The 21,668-nt window shown below is 48.3% G+C and overlaps 1 protein-coding gene across 6 annotated transcripts in view; it reads right to left on the minus strand.

Moving 5' to 3' along the window:
* Positions 1 to 21,668, minus strand: part of tns1b (tensin 1b) — a 107,014-nt gene that overhangs the window by 42,551 nt on the left and 42,795 nt on the right. For all 6 annotated transcript variants that reach the window (XM_037487643.2, XM_062565203.1, XM_062565206.1 and 3 more), the window contains exon 4: positions 3,844 to 3,882. In XM_037487643.2, the coding sequence (XP_037343540.2) occupies positions 3,844 to 3,882 (39 nt within the window). The remainder of the gene's footprint in view (positions 1 to 3,843; positions 3,883 to 21,668) is intronic.

Consider the following 21,668-nt stretch of genomic DNA (forward strand, 5'->3'; position numbering starts at 1 on the left):
GCACCACCACCTCGGGCCAGGTAAATCAATACCACACGATCAATAAGAAACATACAAACAAACAACAGAAACATCTAACTAAAAGATGTAAAACAAAACTGTTTTCTTCTGTATTTCATCCCAATTTACAGTAACTCATTCATTTGGGTGAAAGCATTTTGTAATGTCTCCATAAACATGTGGGAACAATCACAACAACATAATCATGTACTCATCTCTACTACTTCATCCACCTCAATAACAAGCACACACACACACACACACAGCTGGTCCTCTCTCATGCTCCGTTGTCCTTCATCTGCAGCGTTCACACAGCCATGTCCCACAAATGTAAACATGGCGCTGAGGAAGGAGGGGCTGATGTATCAAGGGTTAGGGTTCGGGTTGGAGTGTGTGCGCTTGTTCCTGTTCCCACCCCCCATGAGGTAGAGGTTGGGGGAGGGGGGGGCGCTTATAAGGGATAAGGAGAGCGCTGTGGGAAAAACCTCAGAGCCGTCGGTGACCCTAAACCACCTCCTCTGTGTTTCTCAGCCGGTCCCTGCTCCTACTGATCCGGACCGGACCGCTCACAGAGCCTCCTGCAACATGTGAGAGGGGAGGGACTAAAGGAGGGAGTGTGTGTGTGTGTGTGTGTGTGTCAGTCACACCTACATGCACACACACACCTACCACACCAATCACTGTTTTTCTGGACTCTGCACATGTCCCAATATGGTAATAACTCATCCTGTAAGTAACCCAGAAAAGGGATTTGTCCAAACCTTATCTAGACAAGTCTACTTCATCTCTGCAATATTTAACTTTTATTTCCTTGGCCCGGCTGAACGCCTTTGAGGGGTAAGATACGTTGTGTATGTCATGCAATAATTCATTACCTCTATCAAAAGACATTATGTAATGTAGTAAATATCAACGTTCACATCAATATGCTGATAGAAGTAAAGCCCTATTCATGCCTCCTCTGTACACTCTAAGCACGTAGATTGATCTTTTTATAGATATCTATCCATGGATCCATCTACCCAGCCACAGCTTTTGTGTACTAATATTTTTTTATAGGTTTTACAGGTATTTGATAAATAAACCAAATCAAAGTATTAGATTAAAACCTCGACGTGACACTGCACCCTATCAACACTATTACAATTCATCCTTGGAAGGATGGAAGGGTGGGTTAAATACAGCGTGCTGCTACTGAAAGATCTGTAGGATGACTTCAGAAATCACCAGTTTGCTTCTAATTTATAAGACAAATTGTGTGTTTGAAATGTGAAGAATTTGCTTGGGATTTATATTAAATAACACAAGTAGACGTTGTGTATCAAGTGTTGAGTTTGAAGGTTCATTTGAAAAGTGCAGTGGTTGCTCTGCTTAACAAACTGCCTTCTTTGAGGTAATTGTGTAATAAAAGCTCTGCCAATGAATGGATTAGTTAATGGCTGAGTGCATTCCCATAATTAAGCAGTGACTTTCTCACTTTGACGCAGCTCTTAATCCATTTTATCTTTGGCTTTGGATGCCTGCAGAGGACAAAGTGAGGGTCCACGTCATCCTACATGTCCCTTAGGGCTCATGTGTACACACAGTGGTTAATTAACCCATAAGAAACACGTAGGAATGCATTGTATATTCCTTATCATACAGGTTCTTCATGGTCTGGTTTTGGGATCATACTGAATATTTTTACAGGGTGCCTGGTCTCTTCTTGTGTGCAGAGCGTAATACGGGGCACATCAGGGAAATGTGTGTGCTTCTAAACACAGCGCTAATTGGACCACATCGAGACCATCTATGCCCTGCAGTTACTCATTACTCAGCAATGTCCTGGCCTTGTTCCCCCACTGCACAAGACCTATATATGTATATAATGGGGGAAAAAGCTGGCTGACGTAGGTGTGAGGGGTTTATGGGTTTCAGAGTGTGTGTGTGTGTGTGTGCGCATGCATTCTTCATGTGTGTCTCTTGGGGACGTGCGTTTAGATGAGCAGAACGTAACCAGGACCCTTGATGTCTCCACCTCCATCAGGCAGCCTTTTGTTTTTGTGCTAAATAAAACCTATTCCCGACATGAGGGCACATCTGAGGAATGCTCCCAGCATGCTTTGCAGCACGTCGCGCACACACCCAAAGGGTCTGGTGGGGGGGAGTCCCCTCCGTCCTCAGCACCGTTGAATGGGATCTTCCAACCGCACGTCAGGAATTACAATAAACAGCTGGCTGTCGGCATCAATTTCCTGTTTCCTAATTCCCTCTCTCTAATTAGTCCAATATTATATATTTCAAACAAGTTGTACATGCTGGTGCACTTACAGTCACAGTTTAGCATTTAGCCAAAATGGAAGATAATATTCAGTACTAGATTTTAGGTAAAGTGGAATCACCTGAAACGGGAAAAAAATCAGGAAGAAACCTTGACGAGGGACAGCAGGAGGGCCAGAACTGGGGTAATAAATGTTGTGTGTATATCAGAGTTTCATTCAGAATGGAGTACTATCATGTGGTAATAAAGCTGTGTACTCCTTGTAGCTGGTCCCATCCGAGCGGAATGTCCGGACTCTTATAAAACACGTAATATACGAGGGACGATCATTCTGCACCTGAGCCGGGCGTAAATCATGTTGGTCTCAGGCGAGGAATTCACCAAACAAGGTGCTGAGGAGAGCTGACACGCTAGAAGGCGTGCACGCTCACACGCGCACACACACACACACTGCATCTAGATCCAGAGCTGACACATAGTTATCAATGGAACACCCTAACTCAACTTCAAGTGCATGAAAGTAATGCAGGAAAGGTAAACAAAAAAAACGTTTTACAGCTCATTTCATCAGCATTTAGGAGAAAAATCAGCCTTCGATGCAACGACAAAAGCCTCAAGGGAGACAAGATGAAAGAGGTCAAATGGAGGCAGATGCCCTGCGGCTTCTAATCACAGTTTATGTATTAAAATATATTATCTACTTGGAGGAACAGATCTTATTTTTGGATTTTCCTGTATACTGCCCGACGACAGATGTGATGAAAGGAGCATGTTGGATCTGCCTATGGAGCTCTAACAAATGGTGTAAGCTATCAGCAGTGAAGTAGCAGCCTTCAGGTGAAGTCACTAAAGTGTAATGTCATATTTCCATATAGAAGACAACATGTCTGCAGCAGCCCTTTCAAAAAATGCCCAAGAAAGCTCAGCACATCTAAAACAGATGTCTCCGTGTCCAAAGCATCTAGTGCAGAGGATAATAACATGCCCTCGCTTGATCACTGCAGATTTTATGAAAGAAAAACAAGACATTTACAGAAATATTTTCTCTGTGAGCATAGAAAAGTGCAGGGGATATTTGCTTTGGTTTGTCAGGCATCCAAAACCGTTCAAACACACACTACACGAGAAAGAGAGTGAGGTGATGATCTCCAAGTCCAACACAAGGTCCACTGTGGAGACCAAATAAGGCAACGGAGCGGGCGTCTTTTTTTTTTTATTGCACTTTCATACTCAGACGCAGACTCAAACACCAAAAGACGTCATCGTGATAGCCAGGATTCAAGGACACAGCTTTCTGTTTACCTTTGTTTGTTGTCGTGCCGCAGCGGCTCAAACGTCCAAAACTCAAGAAAAGGAAACCCCTGCAAAAGGTTGAGTACGTTCTAGTCTGTTTACATAGCTGCAGATCCCAGGTCTGTCTCAGGGGCCCCTCCAGATAATGGTGCATTATGTGCAACGGTAACTACCTTGTTAGTGTAGCTGATAGAGGCTGTGCAATAATCCTACAGCAGGAAGGAGCCAATGAAGCCTGCTGAGCACGTACAGCATGGAAGCAATTACTCAAAACAAAAAGTCCTACTTACCAGCTCATAGTTTGTTGCTGGAACACACGATGAAGACACCTAAGAGTAAAAATAGAAGTGGTTAGTCATCGTGTTGCTTATATCCAGTTCTATTTGTACATGATGTTATGAACAGCCCTGCTACATTCCTGGTTTGCATTTAGAGGGGCTTCATGACTTCATACTTTGATACTTTGACTTAAAGGTACTTTATGTAGATCCAAACCACAATGGAGAGACAGGCTTCTTTGGACCAATCAGCCGGCTTGTTTTAGTGTGGAAGGGGTCATTTCCAGCAGCCAGACAATCCCAGTGAAAAAGAGAGATTTGTTGAAATTGGAGGTTTCATTAGTACGTTTTTTAACACATTCGCAGTGAACTACGTTCAAGAAGACGTTGGTTTGTGTTGAAGTGATACGTAACAATGGAATAATTCTTTTCAGTTTATTACTCCAGCAGAACTTTCTGTCCAGTGGCCGGTCTAATCCGATTACTGTCCGGCAGTTTCCGTGGTCATTCTTTGAGCATGATGACAGAGGCGGATAAACAGGAAGAACGATACGATAATGGCCTCTAACAGATAATCCAAATGAAGAGCTTCCAGAATGCGATGAGCCTTTTGATGAGGATGAACACAAACAGGATGTCGCCACAGCCGGTTCCTTCCTGTGGGTCGGTATTCGTCCCCTTTGCGACCCTGCTGCCATCATTCCTTCCATTCATTTTCACCAGTGGGCTACGAACCAGCAGGCTCTCCTCTACAGATGGCCCACCAGGGACAGCTTTATGGCTCCAGGAGGCCTTTGACTGGTCTTCCTCATCCTTCTTTTATGACTCTAAGAGAACGGTGTCTGTTTTAGCTTTGAAAGATTGTGCCACAGGGTTATCACAACTGTCAACCACTAAAGGTCCCCTTCATCTCTGCTCCTTGGCTACCACCTCCCTTATCCAAGACTAATTGTGTCATTGCCCAAACTCAAGCCTGCTGCTTGGTTGGGGTCTGCTTTTTGTAACCGTTGAAGGAAACAGATTCAGCGTCTGCCTGTAAAAATAGAACCCGATGTTGACATCTCGATCACGTCAAGTCCCACCTTTCACGCGCCGTCATTAAACTCTGACAGAATTATACGCATGCAGAGGATTTAAACCCTGAAATGCAATGATACCCTGTTTTGAGGCTCAATATGTTTTTTCGGGGCATTTCTGTCCTGCGATGTCTCTTAACTGATATGGATGTTTGTTTTAATAAGTCAATATTGCCTTACAAGCTGCAGTTCCAAACCAAAGTAATTTCAAACTAACAAAGCCCTAAATAGCCACTGAGGTTAAGGCCTTATATCATTGAGCGATCCACCAGCAGTGGATGTTCCTGGACCAAACCAAACAAGCCACTGGATGGCTGCCATCGGGGTGTTAGGATTACTGATCAGATTCACAACGTTGTTGATACACAAGTCGCCTCGTGCACCATTGAAGCCTCGTCTGGAGCTGGAAGAGAGGAATGATAGTTCTACAGGAACCATCAGATCACATGTAGTTGCAGCAGAAGCAGCTGATACAGAGGCAGTGCATAAATTGGAGTCATGCTCCAATACAGTGGCTCTTTGGACTTTCCCATGTAAGGAGGTGACATGTCAAATAAAAACGGTTCCTCTCAGGTTGCTTCTGTATCAACGGCCTACGACATCACTGCAGAATGACCATCATTTGGTCTGGCATGATGAGTGTGTCTGGAGTTGTCAGGATACTGTATCTCTGTCTGGCTCAAATCACCTCCACTACGAGTTAGTCCATTCCCCATGAGCCCCTTCCCTCACCATCACCCTTATCACCCCCCCCCCCCCCCCCCCCCATGCACGACCACATGCCGTTCTTCTCCGAGGCCCCTGGTCCTTAGGTTGCCCCCTTGTGTCTTCCAGCTGACTCTGCCTCCGCCCTGAAAGGAGCTGACATTAGGAGACGCAACACCCCCCCCCCCCCCCCACCCAGGCTGCTTCTCCTATGTTGACAGACCAGACCTGCTCTCGGACAGTTATTGGATGACACATCCCGACTCGGTTGTTAGTGGAAGGACAACTTAAACAGTCATGTAGGAACATAAATATTCAACAGAATAAGCTATGAGCCAATTTACACCAATATGAGCCAATATAATGATCAATAATATGTGATAGACAACGCTACAGGAACTGTGTCATTCCTACTCGATTTTATACACATTCTTCAAACGTATGATTGATTGAGTCGATGACATGAGCCTTTTCCCATTTAAGAAGTCAAGAAGAAGGGTGAATAAGAATATATATCAGCGATCCCTTTTGTTGCTGCAAGACCAATCACCCGCAGTCACATGATCCCAGAACAAAAAGGCCAGCAATACAAATGAAAAACGGGATTGGTGGGTCTCATTTTCACACTGCTGGGATTTGGGTGCCTGGGTGAATATTTGGACTCTAGTTTTGACGCAACACAATGCAATATTATCTGGAAACACAGTTTGTTGACCAATCAAACAGCAGGTGCAATCTGTAGAATCTCACCCAATGAAAGTGGAATTGGTTCATAATTGAACATTAAACTACCTTGTAGGTTTTTGTGTTTGTGTTACATCGTTTGCTGATATTCAAACCCTGGAATGTGACTTTATTGTGTAACAAGAGGGGAACACACAAGACAAAGAGCCACTTCATCAACAAGTCTTGTCCCCAAACATCCAAACAACAACGGTAACTGACATTTAGTTGTATAATGCATTGAATACAATTTTTTATTTATTTTTGCAAAACAGGGTTCATTATGTTGGGAGAAAAGAAATCATTGACAAGTGGACCAATGGTGTCATTGTCAGTGTAAGGGGCAAAGGTCAGATTGAGTGGGTAGGTGCCCACGTCAGAATGGCTCACATTCTCCCTCATGCTAAGTAGTTGCCTTCTCACTTGAAAACTTGGAAAGCAGTGGCTTAAAAGTATGTATTTTAACATCTAAATGAACATTGTTCATTTGTTAAAGATGAAATAAAGGGAGTGTGAGACTATGGAGAGGCATGCAGGAGAAATCTATTAGTTTACTTTATATTTAGAATATTTGTAAAGTAAAAAGAATGCTTCCAGTTTGGTGATTTAGGTAATACACCAAGTACACCAAGTACACCAAGTACCTGAGTAAACCCAGTTTACTATCCCCACAGAGCTGCTAGCATGCAGCCTTGTAACATCCAAGATAATTAAACCGATGAGTTCCATCTTCTAGCTACACGTAGGAGTACGTTGGAGACAAGATGAGAACATGACACAGACCCTCACTAAAGGGGGTTCTTCTTTTAACACGTGAAGCCAGCAATGTAAGCGGAGGCTTGTGAACCCTGTTTGAATGCAGATAAAAGCCTCCACAAAGCCTGTGCTGTGCGTGTGGAGGAGGCCGGGTGAGCTGATGCTATCTGTAGTATTCAAATGAGTTTAATAGAATGAAGAATAACTGGCTTGTTGCATTCCGCACATGCCGCAGACAGAAGTCCATGTCAGAACTCATGCTAGCTACTCCCACTGCAGACAGTCATCTTATGGGACCGGCTCCCAGGTCGGACCACGTTAACGAGCCTCGCTAATGGCGCTGTGGAGCCGTGAATAAATGATGGAGGGAGTCAGTTTTGGGGGGTAAACAGAGTGCGGTATAATCTCTGGCCTGCTTATGCCCATAAATCCCAAGATGAATGTAGGAAAATCAAACAGCAAGAGCGAGAGAAGCACATTCCAGCTTTCCTTCAAAAAGGAACCATGGCCACGCAGGTGGAGAAGAGCATCGGGCCCTTCATCTTCATCCAGCTCTCTGCATCTGGCACATCCCAACAGAACTATTCAGTGTGCACATTTCATTTGTGAACCATAACCAGCAGCAGAAGGCTCTTGTGCCGCCGTGATGGTGGAGCGTGACGCCGTGCGGGTCAGCCTGGGCTTATTGGGACCTTATCAAAGTACAGAGGAATGAAGGCAGAGTTCTGGTCCAAGGGCCCATGCTGCATCACTAGAAGATCATCTGCTTCTCTGTCTACTATTGATTCATAACTGAATTTGTATTTACACAGAAGTGCTTTGTCCAAACATCTGTACCTTTTCATTTTGTCTTTCTTCAGTCAGATTGTGTCTTTGTGAAAGTTGCGGCCTCTGTGTTACCTCGAGGGAAAGCGTCCCATTTATTGAGCGGGATGAGCTGAAGGACACCACGGAACAGCCATCTCCAGACGTTCCCTGGATCACATTCATGTTGCACAGCATCAGAAGCACTTCAAGAATATAGCGTGTGGATACTTTAAGTGTGAACATTCTTATTTACATTTCTTTAATGGGTTTGATTGAATACCCCGAATGATTCATTAATGAACTATTTGTATTTGTGTGTGTGCACCGTTGGAAGATGAAATCCATGTCAGTGCAAACAGAGATGAATGTGTGATGGATCAAGTAAACATGAAGACAATAAACATAATAAATCTGACTTTGTATGAACAACTTTCCGAGCAGAGCGCCTGCTCATTCTCACCCCGGACTGACGGCGGGGGGGGGGGGGGGGGGGGGGGGGGGGGGGGGGGCTTGTTCTGAAGTTACAGCGGGGGTCACGTTCCCTTCCCAGGCTCTTTCAGCCAAGAGCCGGTATTTACCAGCACACTAATTTACACGTTTAGCATGGTTCTCACAGTGTGGCAGCAGGCCACGTGGTGAAGGAGTGGGCCTGGGGGGGCTGCCACAGCCAATTAGAGTTTGCTACTGTGCAATTTGTGATGGGAAGGAGCCCAATTCAACAAAAACAGATCATGGATTATAATGTCCTTTTTGAGTTGAAGTTAAATCACTTTATGTTTCCACCTAACTTTATGTGTTAGGATCAGTTATCAAGCGTCATTACTATAGTGACAGAGCGCTATAAGCAGATTCTCATCAATCAAAAATATGTTTATAATGCATTAGACATCGGAATTATAGAAAGTATTTCCAATGCCATCTCATTTCACCTCCTTGAAGCTCAGCTTATCTTAAAAAACAGAATTATGGGAGAAGTCCTGCCTTAGTCAAAAGTGAATAATAGCCTTCCACAGCCACCAAATGTTGTATCTTAGTGACACTGTTAGGATGAAAACATGTTTCCACATGATGTCATTGAACATCTGCTCAGTCCCAGGAGATGTTAGGACTGCGTATAAAGACACGCACTGGGATTAGTCAAACATGAGGCATGATGGAAATGACTTCACATATATACTTTGAAGACATTCAGTATCAAACTTATTTACATTAGTGTCTGATAGACCTTTTCCCTAAACAGATGTTGTTCATTTTAAAAAGTATAATTGTTGGATACCAAGTGTCTTCGGCTCCACTGTAAGGTCCATTCAGGTTTCCAGTTTCCACATCACATGTGTAGATTTAAAACACGCTGAGGGCAGAGAACACTGTCCTCCCTCAGCAGCTGTCTGTGAACACAAACTGTCCATCAATCATTCTGCACAGTGAAGGACAGAAATAACAGTGAGGTTGCAGTAAGCTCAACACATTTTTGAGGGGCTCAAAGAATGAGTGGAATCCACTGAGTGCCAGGTCAGAAACGAGACCCCAAAAGATCCCAACTACCATTCAGCCTGCAATGCACAATAAAATAGCCACAAAATAGGATATTACGGTTATTGCAGTTATTATGACTAATATTTACCACGGTACATTTCCTAATGTGCCACAGTCTGAACCGTAGTCGTATATCAACATACTGTGCATTGACGACAGGCCCTTTAGTAGCTTTAAATCATCCAATGATATCATGGGTTTGTATGAGGAGCTTATGATGAAGCATGTTTGGGTTTGTTATTAACCAGAGAAGTGGTCGTAGTAATTATGACGGATACTCAGTTAAACTTAGCTCACATCCAAACATGAAGTTACCTTCGTTACCTAAATGAAGAATTGTTGTTGTTGGTGGTATCAAAGGGTTGAAACTAACCTCATGGGCCTTGTGGTGACCCGGTTCGGTTGCTACTATCTTTGTGGGCTACATGGTCTCAGAACCCAGGAGGGAAATTGGACAAGCCGAGGCGAGTCTGTACTAAGACTGCACCCCGACAGGATGAGCTATTAACTTATAACTCTGGCAGAAAGCCCCTGGGAGGGAAGGATATTTATGTTAACATGCAGGGATCTTACAGGCAACTACCGCTATAACTCACACCTACACACTGGATTTAATGACAGATGGATGGACCGGGTCAGGTTTCACTTTTCCTCCCGCCAAAACCTCTCCCTGCCTGACTTGTCCTGAAAGCATTAACCACTACGGCACAAGTAAGAGTAAAATAGAGATATATATGACATCTTTGTATCAGGAGACAAAACCAGTCCTGCTATTAGCGAGTCATGGATGAACTGGGGAATGTCGTTACGCTAGTTAACGACATTAATCCTTAATTAGTTCTGTTGTTTCACAAACCTTTTTTTGAGAAGTTTTTTAGTTTGCAAACATCAACACTGAACGTATCCACACACCTCAAACCAATGGGTTGGTTTTGGCAAATGTCTTTCTGTTTGAGACCAAGATGCTTCAGCATCAATCAGCCATTAAAGCAAACAACAATATGAGGCTCAACCAAGAAGCTTTAAATGAAACATGGATCTGCAAACACTCGTCTGAAAGTTATGGCGTTTTGGGGAACCAGAGTTCAGAAATAGTTATTACATCAACGTTATACAAATAACAACAAATTCCATGGTGAAAAAAATGTTGGTAAATAAAGTGGTAAAAGCTTCCATCTCCTCTCCTCCATCCCACTGGCTGTACTTTCCACTGACGTCTAATGCAAGCTGAGCCAGGAGCTGCTTCTCCAAATGTGCTGTAAATCCCCAAAAAGCTGTATGCAGTGATGCAATATGTGACCACAGAGGTTCAAAGCGGTGGCATCTCGTCAAAGTCCATTAGATTTGCATCAAAGTATCGAAGTCAGCAACTAAATCCAGAGAAACGGAGCAGTGTGGTGTTGGAGGTGAATTCTTAAGATGTGACCTCATGAACCCTTGTCTCTCTTATGCTTTCTGAACAAACACACTGAGACCTCAAAACCGGGCTGCGGTGCTCTCAGCAACGAAAATACCCTCAGTGGTCCGTCTCTTTCTACTTCGTCTATCGAGTAAGCAACATGTTCTTCACTGAGGTTTACTAGAAACTTTAGCAGACTGTGAGGTTGTGTGTGAGCACTAAACTGACAGAACACAGGGAAACGGCTTGTGATTAATGTCCTTCTGACTTTCTGCAGTGGAGAAACTGAAGAGTTACCCCCCAGGTTACCCTACCTGTCAGACCACGTATCTGATGGCATCGGAGCAACACAAGCTGAATGAATCGATCCATTTCCACAAGCCCTGAACACAACACAACTTCAGATGACTTTCATTGACGGAGCCACATTCAATGAAGATCAAGTTGCTTTAGAGCCAAATAGGTCCAATTTGTCAGATGGAGCACTGCAGGAGCTGCATGAGGCTACCTGCCTCTACACCACAACCATGCCATGTCTACAACATGTGAGGAGAAGGCGGGGCATGTTTAGGGAGTTTGGCGGCCATCTTGGCGTTGTCACGGCGAACGATGACACATCTGCACGTCAAACTAATGAGACGCGTCAGACCGGGGAAAGTATTTTCCCAAAATGCAAACGCTGAAGGGTCATTTTACCTTTAAGTTTGATCGCACGGAGCCATTTGAAGGTTTAGCCGCCATTAAATGTTTCACTATAATGTTTCTCTTATTTTGGGGCATCATGACTTAAGGGGTATTAGACTGTGAGGGTCTGTAGGCAGCTTGAGCCCGAGTGTGCTGGCACCAGCAATCACACAAGGACAAACACGTAATGAGTGTGGCCAAGTGGTTTCTTTCAGAATTGAGCTCTTTTTGAGTGGAAGCCAACCAAGACCTCCTAAAGTCAGAAAGCTGAAACACAAACCTGATTTGACGCACGAGTTTGGTGGAAATAACGATTTGACTTGTGGCAATAAAACAATAGAACTGGAAACACTCCATCGGTTATGAGTGAAGGAACGAGGCTTGATTGGTGGTCTTAAAAAGGTACTAAGCTGTTAAAGAGTCCGGTGGTTCCGTCATACACTCTGGGCCTATGACGGCACACTGGTCAGTCGACCTGCTAAGTAACGACCACACAGTGACACATATGACGCCTTTGCAAAATGCGACGCTTTAACTGTGTCTTCAGTGGATACTATTAATCACACTAAAAGCCCAACAGGAGGCTACGACGCAGGGCACGGCTAAAGGTTATTTATGTTGCTAATGTATTGCAAGCTCACATTTTGTGCCAACATTTAGTCCAGAGGACAAAGGGAATGAATGAATTGCTGCGCACACATTTTGCAGAGAAATGTTGTGAGGATCAAAGACACAATAAGCTTAAATTCTTCTAACAGGAGGGAAGACATTCATCAAACACGTGGCTTTTAAGAAAACCAAAATGCTCGTTTATTACCGTCATTCCAAAGGTTAAACTTTGTCTGTAGGAACTAAAGCGCACACACACACACACACACACACACACACACGGTGGATAACATCAGCGGACAAGCATGAAAATCCATGCTGGTGGATTTTAATGGCCACGGACCACTGCCTTATCCCTAATCCCAGAACCTCACACACACACAGACACACTCCCCCACACGGACCCACCATTTCTATGTGGCCGTCCTGGCTGCATGTGCGGTGGTGTGTGTCTGCGGTGAGGCATCTATCACGAGCTGCCTCAAGGAGGGACGGGGGGGGGGGGGGTTTGACTGGAGCACTGTTTCCCTGGCAGATGGTAATGATGAAAAATGCCTTCTCTGAAACCCAGTACGGCACGGGCTCCCCGCCAGTGGACCAACGCCATTCCCACACAACCAGGAGTCATGGGTAATGCCACCGGCCGGGCAGCACGGCGCTGTTTTACATTTGTGTTTGACAAGCAGTGCTGAGAAGGAATGTGTGGCTCACCCATCACAACAGATGACGGTGTAAGTCAGGGAGGTGTTCTAGTTAATTATAAATCAGGTGATGCAGTTGCACAGTAGATGTTTCTTCAGTGGTACGTACAGAGGACGGCGACGCAGTCCATCAACTCATCTTTATCCACAAGGACGAAAGGGTAGGTGGGGGGGGGGGGGCTGAATGTGTGCAACAAACACACAACTTTCACCCTGAGACCACTATTTGTGTCCAGTGGGAAGCTCCTTACGTACGTTTTTTTCCACTTGATGGAAGGCCATCCAATCAGTGATGCTACTGTTGTTACAGACTGCAAATTATTAAAACTCATTAGGTAAGCCGAAATGTACCCTCAAACTATCTATTTCACACATACCGTGTTCCAACATCAGTCACGTGTCATCGTGTTACACGAGGCTGATGGGAAACGTATTCATGGAACATGGTTTTGTTTCATTCAACCCATCCAGAGGTTTCATCATTTCTTGTGAAACGTGGAGAAGAACCAACAGAGAACTACAGCACGACTCTGCCGTTTCTCTCTGTTCCTCAAAGTGTGGAAGTTACCAGGACTAGTGAAGCCGTCATGATGGGAACTTTGAAGTGACCGGACATGTGCACAGGACGCTGGAACCCTTCATATCTACAACGTCACCAGGTAGGTCCAACCAATACGGCTCCACCTGAACTATGGTACATTAAAACAACAAAACACAATTCAAGGCTTATCATGTATAGTATTGTAGCGATCGGAGCGGCGGATCGAGTTGGGCGGCGCTGGTGGGCGCATTGCATGATGGGACAATCCTTAGATGCATTTCTGTTATGTTGATGTTCTGGTGTTTAAGATTATGTGTGTTTTCTAGGGTCTGTTATGTTGTGCTCAAATGTTACCGTTTAATGTTTTAATTAAATGTTTGATGTTTTGTTACAGTTTAATGTGTAGGAGTGTGGGCACCATGACCCAACTTGGTATGGCTGTGGGTGAAGTTCTTAGTTCGACGCCTTAATAAAGTGTCTATTTCCTGGGGTCGTGCGGTGTATGAAACACAGGAAGGGCAGCAAAATTAATACCAGTCTCCTGTCTCGTTCATCTGGCCAAGCTCGCCACATTGGTGTCAGAAGTGGGATATAGCTACTAGAATGCAGATGGAGATGGAGATTGAAGAGCTGGAGAGGGCCCTAGGGCAGACCCAGGGCCACTTGCGAAGCCTGATGCGGCAAAAGATGGAGTCTAATGAGGATGGACAACGCCTAGCCCTCCCTGATGGCTGCAGCACCAGACGGCTACGCCAGCAGGGGAACGTCTCAAGGCCTCACCCACCACCCATGGCTACGGAAGACCCTCGACTGCCCAGGACGGCTACTACCAGCGAGGGCCTGCTACCTACCAACACCCCCGACCAGCCACGGGTCTTCACCCCTGGCCTACAAGGCTCCTCAATCAAGCCAAGGACATCAGTCAAACTACCCAAATACGATGGGACGACACAGCTGGAGCCATATTTGTCACAAGTCCATCTAGCAGCCCAACACAGCGGCTGGGACAGCGAAGAGGCTGCCACCCATCTAGCCCTAGCATTAGAAGGCAAGGCAGTGCAGGTGCTTCGTGACCTAGCTCCAGCGGAACAAGGGGACCTACAGGCCCTAAAAATGGCGTTAAAGAGGAGATTTGGACAGCGGCTCCTTGTTGACCAGAGCCGGGAGGAACTAGCCAGCCGCCGCCGCCAAGGAGAAGAAAGTTTGGGTACCTTCGCAGCAGATGTGCAGCTACACGCTCGACTGGGTTACCCGCACTTCCAAGCAGCGGCACAAGAAGAACTAGCCCTCCACGCCTTCCTGAGAGGACTTGCACCTGAGCAGTTGCGTCAGCATGTCGCTCTCATCAGACCCCAGACCCTCGGTGATGCACTCCACGAGGCTGAACGAGCAGAGGGAGTACTCACCGCATGGCCCAGCCAGAAAAGAACTCTCCACCAACAGCCATGCGTCAGGCTTACCGATTATGACGAGGAAGAAGAAGCAGAAGAGGTCCGTCAGGTGAGGCCTCCACCACAACGAATGCAGCCCTGGCCTCCAGCACCCAGGCGGCGTCCCCCCCAGCCTACTGACCGCTGCTATCGTTGTGACGAACCGGGTCACATAGCCAGAAATTGCCCAGCCCCAACTCCGAAACCCAGAGTCACTTCACCAGCGGGAAACGACAGAGGAATGGTGTAGCGAGGGGTGCACCATTCCGGCCTCCAGCCCCCCTCCATGGCCGATGCACTTTAGTCGGCCGCCTCGGACACACTGAAGGGCTGTACCTGAACTGCAAACTGGATGGCCAACCGTGTCGGGCGCTGGTCGACACTGGGTCCACCATCTCCTTGGTACGACCTGGCATCCTCCCTGGTACTAGCGGAGACCTCCCAAAGACTTGGTCAACAACCACCACTCAGATGCTCACGGTAACGGGGGAACGAGCGGGCATGAGAGGGACCAAGAGACTGAAAGTCCAGGCTGGGGCCCAGGAGCTGGTGCACAAGTTCTGGCTTGCTGATATTCGGGACCCATGTATCATCGGCTTGGACCTGTTGACCCGCTGGGGTGCCTGTGTCAACGTGTTAGGAGAAACCATCACCCTTGGCACAGAGGTTGTGGCACTCCAGTCCGGTAGGGCCGCACCACCACCTATGCCGTCCATCGCCAGTGGCCCTGCACATCCACAGGCCACCTTGGCTGCCTCCATTGCACCAGCTGTCTCTTCCTCCAGTGAGACTGTGGAAGCCGTCCGTGATTTGTGGGAGCGCAGCAGTGCTGGCCTGGACCCTGAACAGCAGCATCAGTTGAAGTGCCTTCTGGAAAATTATATGGACATATTTGCGGCAAAAGACAAAGACTGCACGCAGACAGGGCTGGTCCAGCATTCCATCGATACCGGCTCTGCACAGCCCATCCGTCTGCGGCCCAATCGACTGGCCCTCAGTAAGCAGCAAGCTGCAGAGGAGAAAATTTGCGAGATGGCTGCTGCAGGAGTAATTGAGCCCTCGGACAGTCCATGGGCAGCCCCGGCCGTACTGGTAAGGAAGAAGGACAACAACTGGCGGTTCTGTGTGGACTATCGACGTCTCAACAATGTCACAAAAAAAGACTCGTACCCCCTACCTCGTATTGACGATGCTCTCGATTACATCGCGGGGTCCAGCTGGTTCAGCTCCCTTGACCTGCGCAGCGGTTACTGGCAGGTAGAGCTGTCCCCCGACGCAAGACCTAAGACCGCCTTCACCATCGGGCAAGGGCTGTGGCAATTCCGCGTCATGCCATTTGGACTCTGCAACGCGCCGGCTACATTTGAGCGGCTGATGGAAAGGGTGCTGGCGGGCATTCCCCGGAATCATTGCGTTGTGTACCTCGACGACCTGCTGGTACATGCCAATGACTTTGACAGAGCCCTTATCAACCTCCAAGAAGTCTTCAATGCCATCCGCCATGCCCAGTTGCGACTCAACCCTGCGAAGTGCCGACTGCTAACAAGGGAAACAGCTTTCCTGGGCCACATTGTCAGTGCTCGTGGTGTAGCTACAGACCCAGCAAAGGTGACTGCAGTAAAGGACTGGCCAACCCCAGCTAACGTCAGTGAGTTGAGAAGTTTCCTGGGCCTGGGGTCATACTATCGGCGCTTCATCCGAGATTTTGCTTCGATTGCCAGTCCCCTCCATCGTCTGACTAACCTGGGCCAGCCATTCCTCTGGGATGACACCTGCACCGTAGCTTTCAACCAACTCAAGGTATCGCTAACCAAAGCCCCGATCCTTGCCTACCCTGATGCCCGCCGGCCCTTTATTGTGGACACTGACGCCAGCAATGTGGGGATCGGGGCTGTCCTTTCCCAACACGGGGACGAGGGGGAACGTGCAGTGGCATACTTCAGTCGATCCTTGAGCCGGGCGGAGAGGAACTACTGTGTGACACGACGTGAGCTGCTAGCGGTGGTCCGGGCGCTACAGCACTTCCGGCCATACCTGCACGGCAGCCACTTCCTGATCCGCACTGATCATGCCTCGCTCACTTGGCTCCTGAATTTCAAAAATCCGGAAGGGCAGGTTGCTCGATGGCTGGAGGCCCTACAAGAGCATGATTTTGAAATTCAGCATCGGGCAGGGCGACATCATGGCAATGCCGATGCACTCTCCAGACGCCCCTGCGAGGCTGTCGAGTGCCGTTACTGTCAGCGACAGGAGGAACAGGACCAATCAATGCCAGCAGTGACGATGGTGCAGGCGGTTGACAACGAAGCAGACCTGTTCCCACTGACAAGCCTGCAGTTGGAGCAGCAGCAGAAAGAGGACGGGACTCTGGCGTTAGTTAGAAGTTGGCTGGAAGCAGGGCAGCGCCCCGAGTGGGCTGTGGTATCAGCACTGGGGCCCGAGGTAAAGGCCTACCACTCGCAGTGGGGTAACTTCGAGTTCCATGACGGGGTGGTGTACCGGAGGTGGAGGGCTCCCGAAAGAGGACGCGACCTTGTACAATTGCTGGTGCCTCGCACACTCCGCCCCCAAGTCCTGAAGCTTGCCCACGGCTCGGTGGGGGCGGGGCACTATGGGAATACCAAGACTCTCTACCGCCTCAGAGAACGGTTCTACTGGCCTAGCTGTCGACGGGACGTTGAGCTGTATGTGCATTGCTGCGACCTTTGCACTGCCCAGAAGGGGCCAACCCAGCGCTCTCATGCCCCATTGCAGCAGTACCTGGTGGGGGCTCCGATGGAGCGAGTAGGAGTGGACATTCTTGGGCCCTTTCCGGTCACGGATTCTGGCAACCGTTATGTCCTCGTGGCCATGGACTATTTCACTAAGTGGCCCGAGGCTTATGCTGTGCCGGATCAGAGCGCCATCACGACTGCAGAGAGACTGGTGGAGGAGATGTTTGCCCGCTTCGGGGCCCCCGCTGAGCTGCACAGCGACCAAGGGCGAAACTTTGAGTCCCAGGTCTTCAGCGAGGTTTGTCGTCGGCTCGGGGTGAGCAAGACCAGGACGACACCCCTGCACCCCCAGAGTGATGGCTTGGTGGAACGGTTCAACCGCACGCTAGCCACCCAACTTGCTATCCTCACCAGCCAACACCAGCGTGACTGGGACCGCCACCTACCATTGGTCCTGTGGTCCTACCGGACAGCTGTCCAGGAGTCCAGCCGATGCACACCTGCTGCCCTCATGTTTGGGCGAGAACTACGGACCCCAATCGACTTGGTGTTTGGGGCTCCCCCCGAGCCCGAGATCAGCGGAGGGACAGCGATGGACTACTGTCGTCGATTGAGGGATCGCCTGCAGGTGGTCCATGACTATACTCGCCAGGCCCAGGCCAGCTCCGGAGTGCGGCAGAAACGAGCCTATGACACCAGGGGCCGGGGGCAAGCACTCATACCCGGGGACCGGATCTGGGTGTATTGTCCAGTCCGGAAGAAGGGCGTCTCCCCCAAGCTTTGCAGCCACTGGCAAGGGCCCGGCGAGATTTTGGAACGCCTGTCGGAGGTGGTGTACCGGGTGCGCATGCCTGGCCGGGGACGCACAGTGGTGTTACACCGGGACAGACTTTCACCGTACCGCCCCCTAGCTCCGCCCACGGTTGGAGAGGACAGTGACGTTTGCAGACCATGTGCTGGTACAAGTGGTTCCCCAAATGTGCCGTCTGCAAGCCGACGACGGCCTGTACGCCAACGGCGTCTACCGGGACGTTGGAGAGACTTTGTGCTAGGTGATGGGGTCGTTGAGGACAACTGACCCCTCAGGTGGGGGCTATGTAGCGATCGGAGCGGCGGATCGAGTTGGGCGGCGCTGGTGGGCGCATTGCATGATGGGACAATCCTTAGATGCATTTCTGTTATGTTGATGTTCTGGTGTTTAAGATTATGTGTGTTTTCTAGGGTCTGTTATGTTGTGCTCAAATGTTACCGTTTAATGTTTTAATTAAATGTTTGATGTTTTGTTACAGTTTAATGTGTAGGAGTGTGGGCACCATGACCCAACTTGGTATGGCTGTGGGTGAAGTTCTTAGTTCGACGCCTTAATAAAGTGTCTATTTCCTGGGGTCGTGCGGTGTATGAAACACAGGAAGGGCAGCAAAATTAATACCAGTCTCCTGTCTCGTTCATCTGGCCAAGCTCGCCACAGTATATTGTGCAGGCAGCACAGAATCCATTAGCCATCCATTAAGTACCTGGTTAACAGGGAACACTGTCGTCACGTACACTGCTAACCCGGCAAACCCATCCTTTCACAGTGTGCCCTTTTTTCCCCAAATTCTAAGCAAATTGGAGGCAATTGTGACTCACTCAAAGTGGCAAAAATTCCCAAAGTGCAGTCGGGTTTTCTCACGCCTGGGGCAATGTTTTCTGTGAAACAACTTCGGCGAGGTCCTATTATGAAACAGCACTGCGGCTGCAGACACACAACAGTGAAAGCAGGGGAGGAGGGCTTCACACACACTTCTCTCTCTCGCGGAGCACTAACACATTTTTCTCAGATGAGGTCGGACTGAGGGAGCGCTGCGTCGGACTGGGTTTATACAGCGAATACAAACACACGCTAAAGTGCCCTCAATGGGGGGAGAAGAGAAGAGACGCGAGCCACCCCCGTCATCCCAGCCGTGACCGTGGGGCCACAAACACGGGGGGGTCCAGGGGACCACACACAGCCACGAGCAGCTCCACAACCCAACGTCTGCAGTGACACAACAGACGCACACACTCTCACCTCGCTCCGTTCCACGTACACGGCCCCCGCTCCCCCTCCTCACCCAGAGGCTCTGATCACACATCCACACGAATACTGCAAACCAACAACCCGCGTGCGATGCAGAGTTACACGACTAAAGAAATAGAAAGAGCACTTCAGCCGGCGCTCGGGACACCAGGAGCTCTCCTTACCTGGAACACCGCGGTGGCCATCCTGCCTCAGTGTGCGTCTCCTTCGTATTGTGCTCTGCTCTTTCCTCTGGGTTTTAGTCTTGCATCGTCCTTTCGCCCCCCCACCCCCCCTCTATCTGTGCAGCAGAGAGCTTTTTTCCCTGTGCGCCAACCAGATGGCTAAAGCTAAATCCACTCACTGTTACCTTGGTGCAGCGCAGAGCCGGAGGAGCGTACAAGTGTGTGTGTGTGTGTGTGTGTGTGTGTTTGTGGCTCCGGGCTGGTCGGTCTGGCTAGTCTCTCCCTCTAAGCCTCCTCCTCCAACAACAGCAGCACGAAAGCGACTGAAAGAGTCTTCATGGGAGTGTGGGGAGAAGTGCAGCAGGAGGCAGATCCCGTAACATCCCACAACTGGAGCGGCGCAGTGCAGCAGCGGCTGCTCAACACGGCTCCCTCGCTTTCCCTCCTCCCCCCTGTTCAGACAAGGTTCTCCTCCCAAACGGGGGAGACGCGAGAGTAACAAGAAGGGAGAGGCAATGTTGGACTGGATTTCCCAGGGAGATCAGGGGGGACGGGACACGAAACAAGAGCACAGCCCTTTTCCGTCTGTCTCACAGTCGTCCTCTCGCTCTCTTTCACAACACACACGCACACACACACACACACACATACACACACACACACGCACACACACACACACGCACACACGCGCACACACACACGCACACACACACACACACACGCTCCCTCCTCACATGCTCATTTCTCCTTCACTCGCTCCTTGTTATCAGCTTCTCAAGTTACACGTTAAATATGAGTTTCAACCCCCCCCCCCCCTCACCCTTCTTTTCCATCTCTTTAACTCTCTCACTTTCACTCACACACACACACACACACACACACTCTCTCTCTCTCTCTCTCTCCCTCTCCAGCTGCAACAGGAGAGAAAGTAATGTACCATGAATTCATCCACTGACTTCACATCAACTCCAAAGTCGGCCTGTGTCAACAGACTTCTGGGTCACCAGCTCAGTCCTTCACACTCACAACGCAATAACTCTAAAAACACTTGTGAAAAATCTAATCACGCACAACTGACACAATACAGTAAGACGGTGGAACAACTGCTGATCACTATTTGCTCTTTAACTAATTCCGAGGGATCAATAAAGAAAAAGACAAATTCATGATCCCATCTGTATTCATTCCTTATATGCAACCATTGAGTCTCTCTTCTGACTCAAATGCTGCATCCACTCCACATGTGTAGCTTGTATGTCAAATAAACATAAATAAAGAATGACGTCATCATCAGCGTGAGAGGAACCATTTGCATTGGAGATGAAATGAATCAAATGCCAGTGTGGAGGTTAGAAGGTTAGAAGCTCTGAAAGTGACCCAGCTTGTTTGTCTGCTGCTGTGGGATGTGAATGTGATGAGAGCAATGAAGCTCAGTCTAATCAGTAATATGTGTGCTGAAAAGATGCTAAAAATCTCTGTAGAGTTGAGCAGAACCAGGTCAGACTGCTTTCACTTCATAGGGATTTCATCAATTCTTCATCTGCTTGGGAACACTGGAGTATTTGTCTCAGCAGTAGTGATAGAGGCACTCAGCCAGAACGTTTGACTTGGTTTCCACAGGCTCACCTGCTATTATCCAGGAGCAGACAAAGCCACATTACTGAGGAATGCTTGGTACACATTTTTTAGAGGGGGAAGTATTGCGCCTCGACGTGGAAAAGATGACCACCGTCTTTGATGTAATTACACGGCAGCCGCGTCTAAAAGTAACACCTTGAGTTGAAGCCGTGTTCACCAGATGTTGCTCCAGTGGGCGTGGTTTAATTCACCATTAATGAAACGGGCCAGGAGGGAAGGAAGGAAGGAAGGGGTGGGACATGTCATCTATGGTTACAAAACAACATGTTTATGATGCACACCTTTAATGTGGAGG

The sequence above is a fragment of the Pungitius pungitius genome, chromosome 10 (genome assembly GCF_949316345.1).
Source record: "Pungitius pungitius chromosome 10, fPunPun2.1, whole genome shotgun sequence".
Taxonomy (NCBI): domain Eukaryota; kingdom Metazoa; phylum Chordata; class Actinopteri; order Perciformes; family Gasterosteidae; genus Pungitius; species Pungitius pungitius.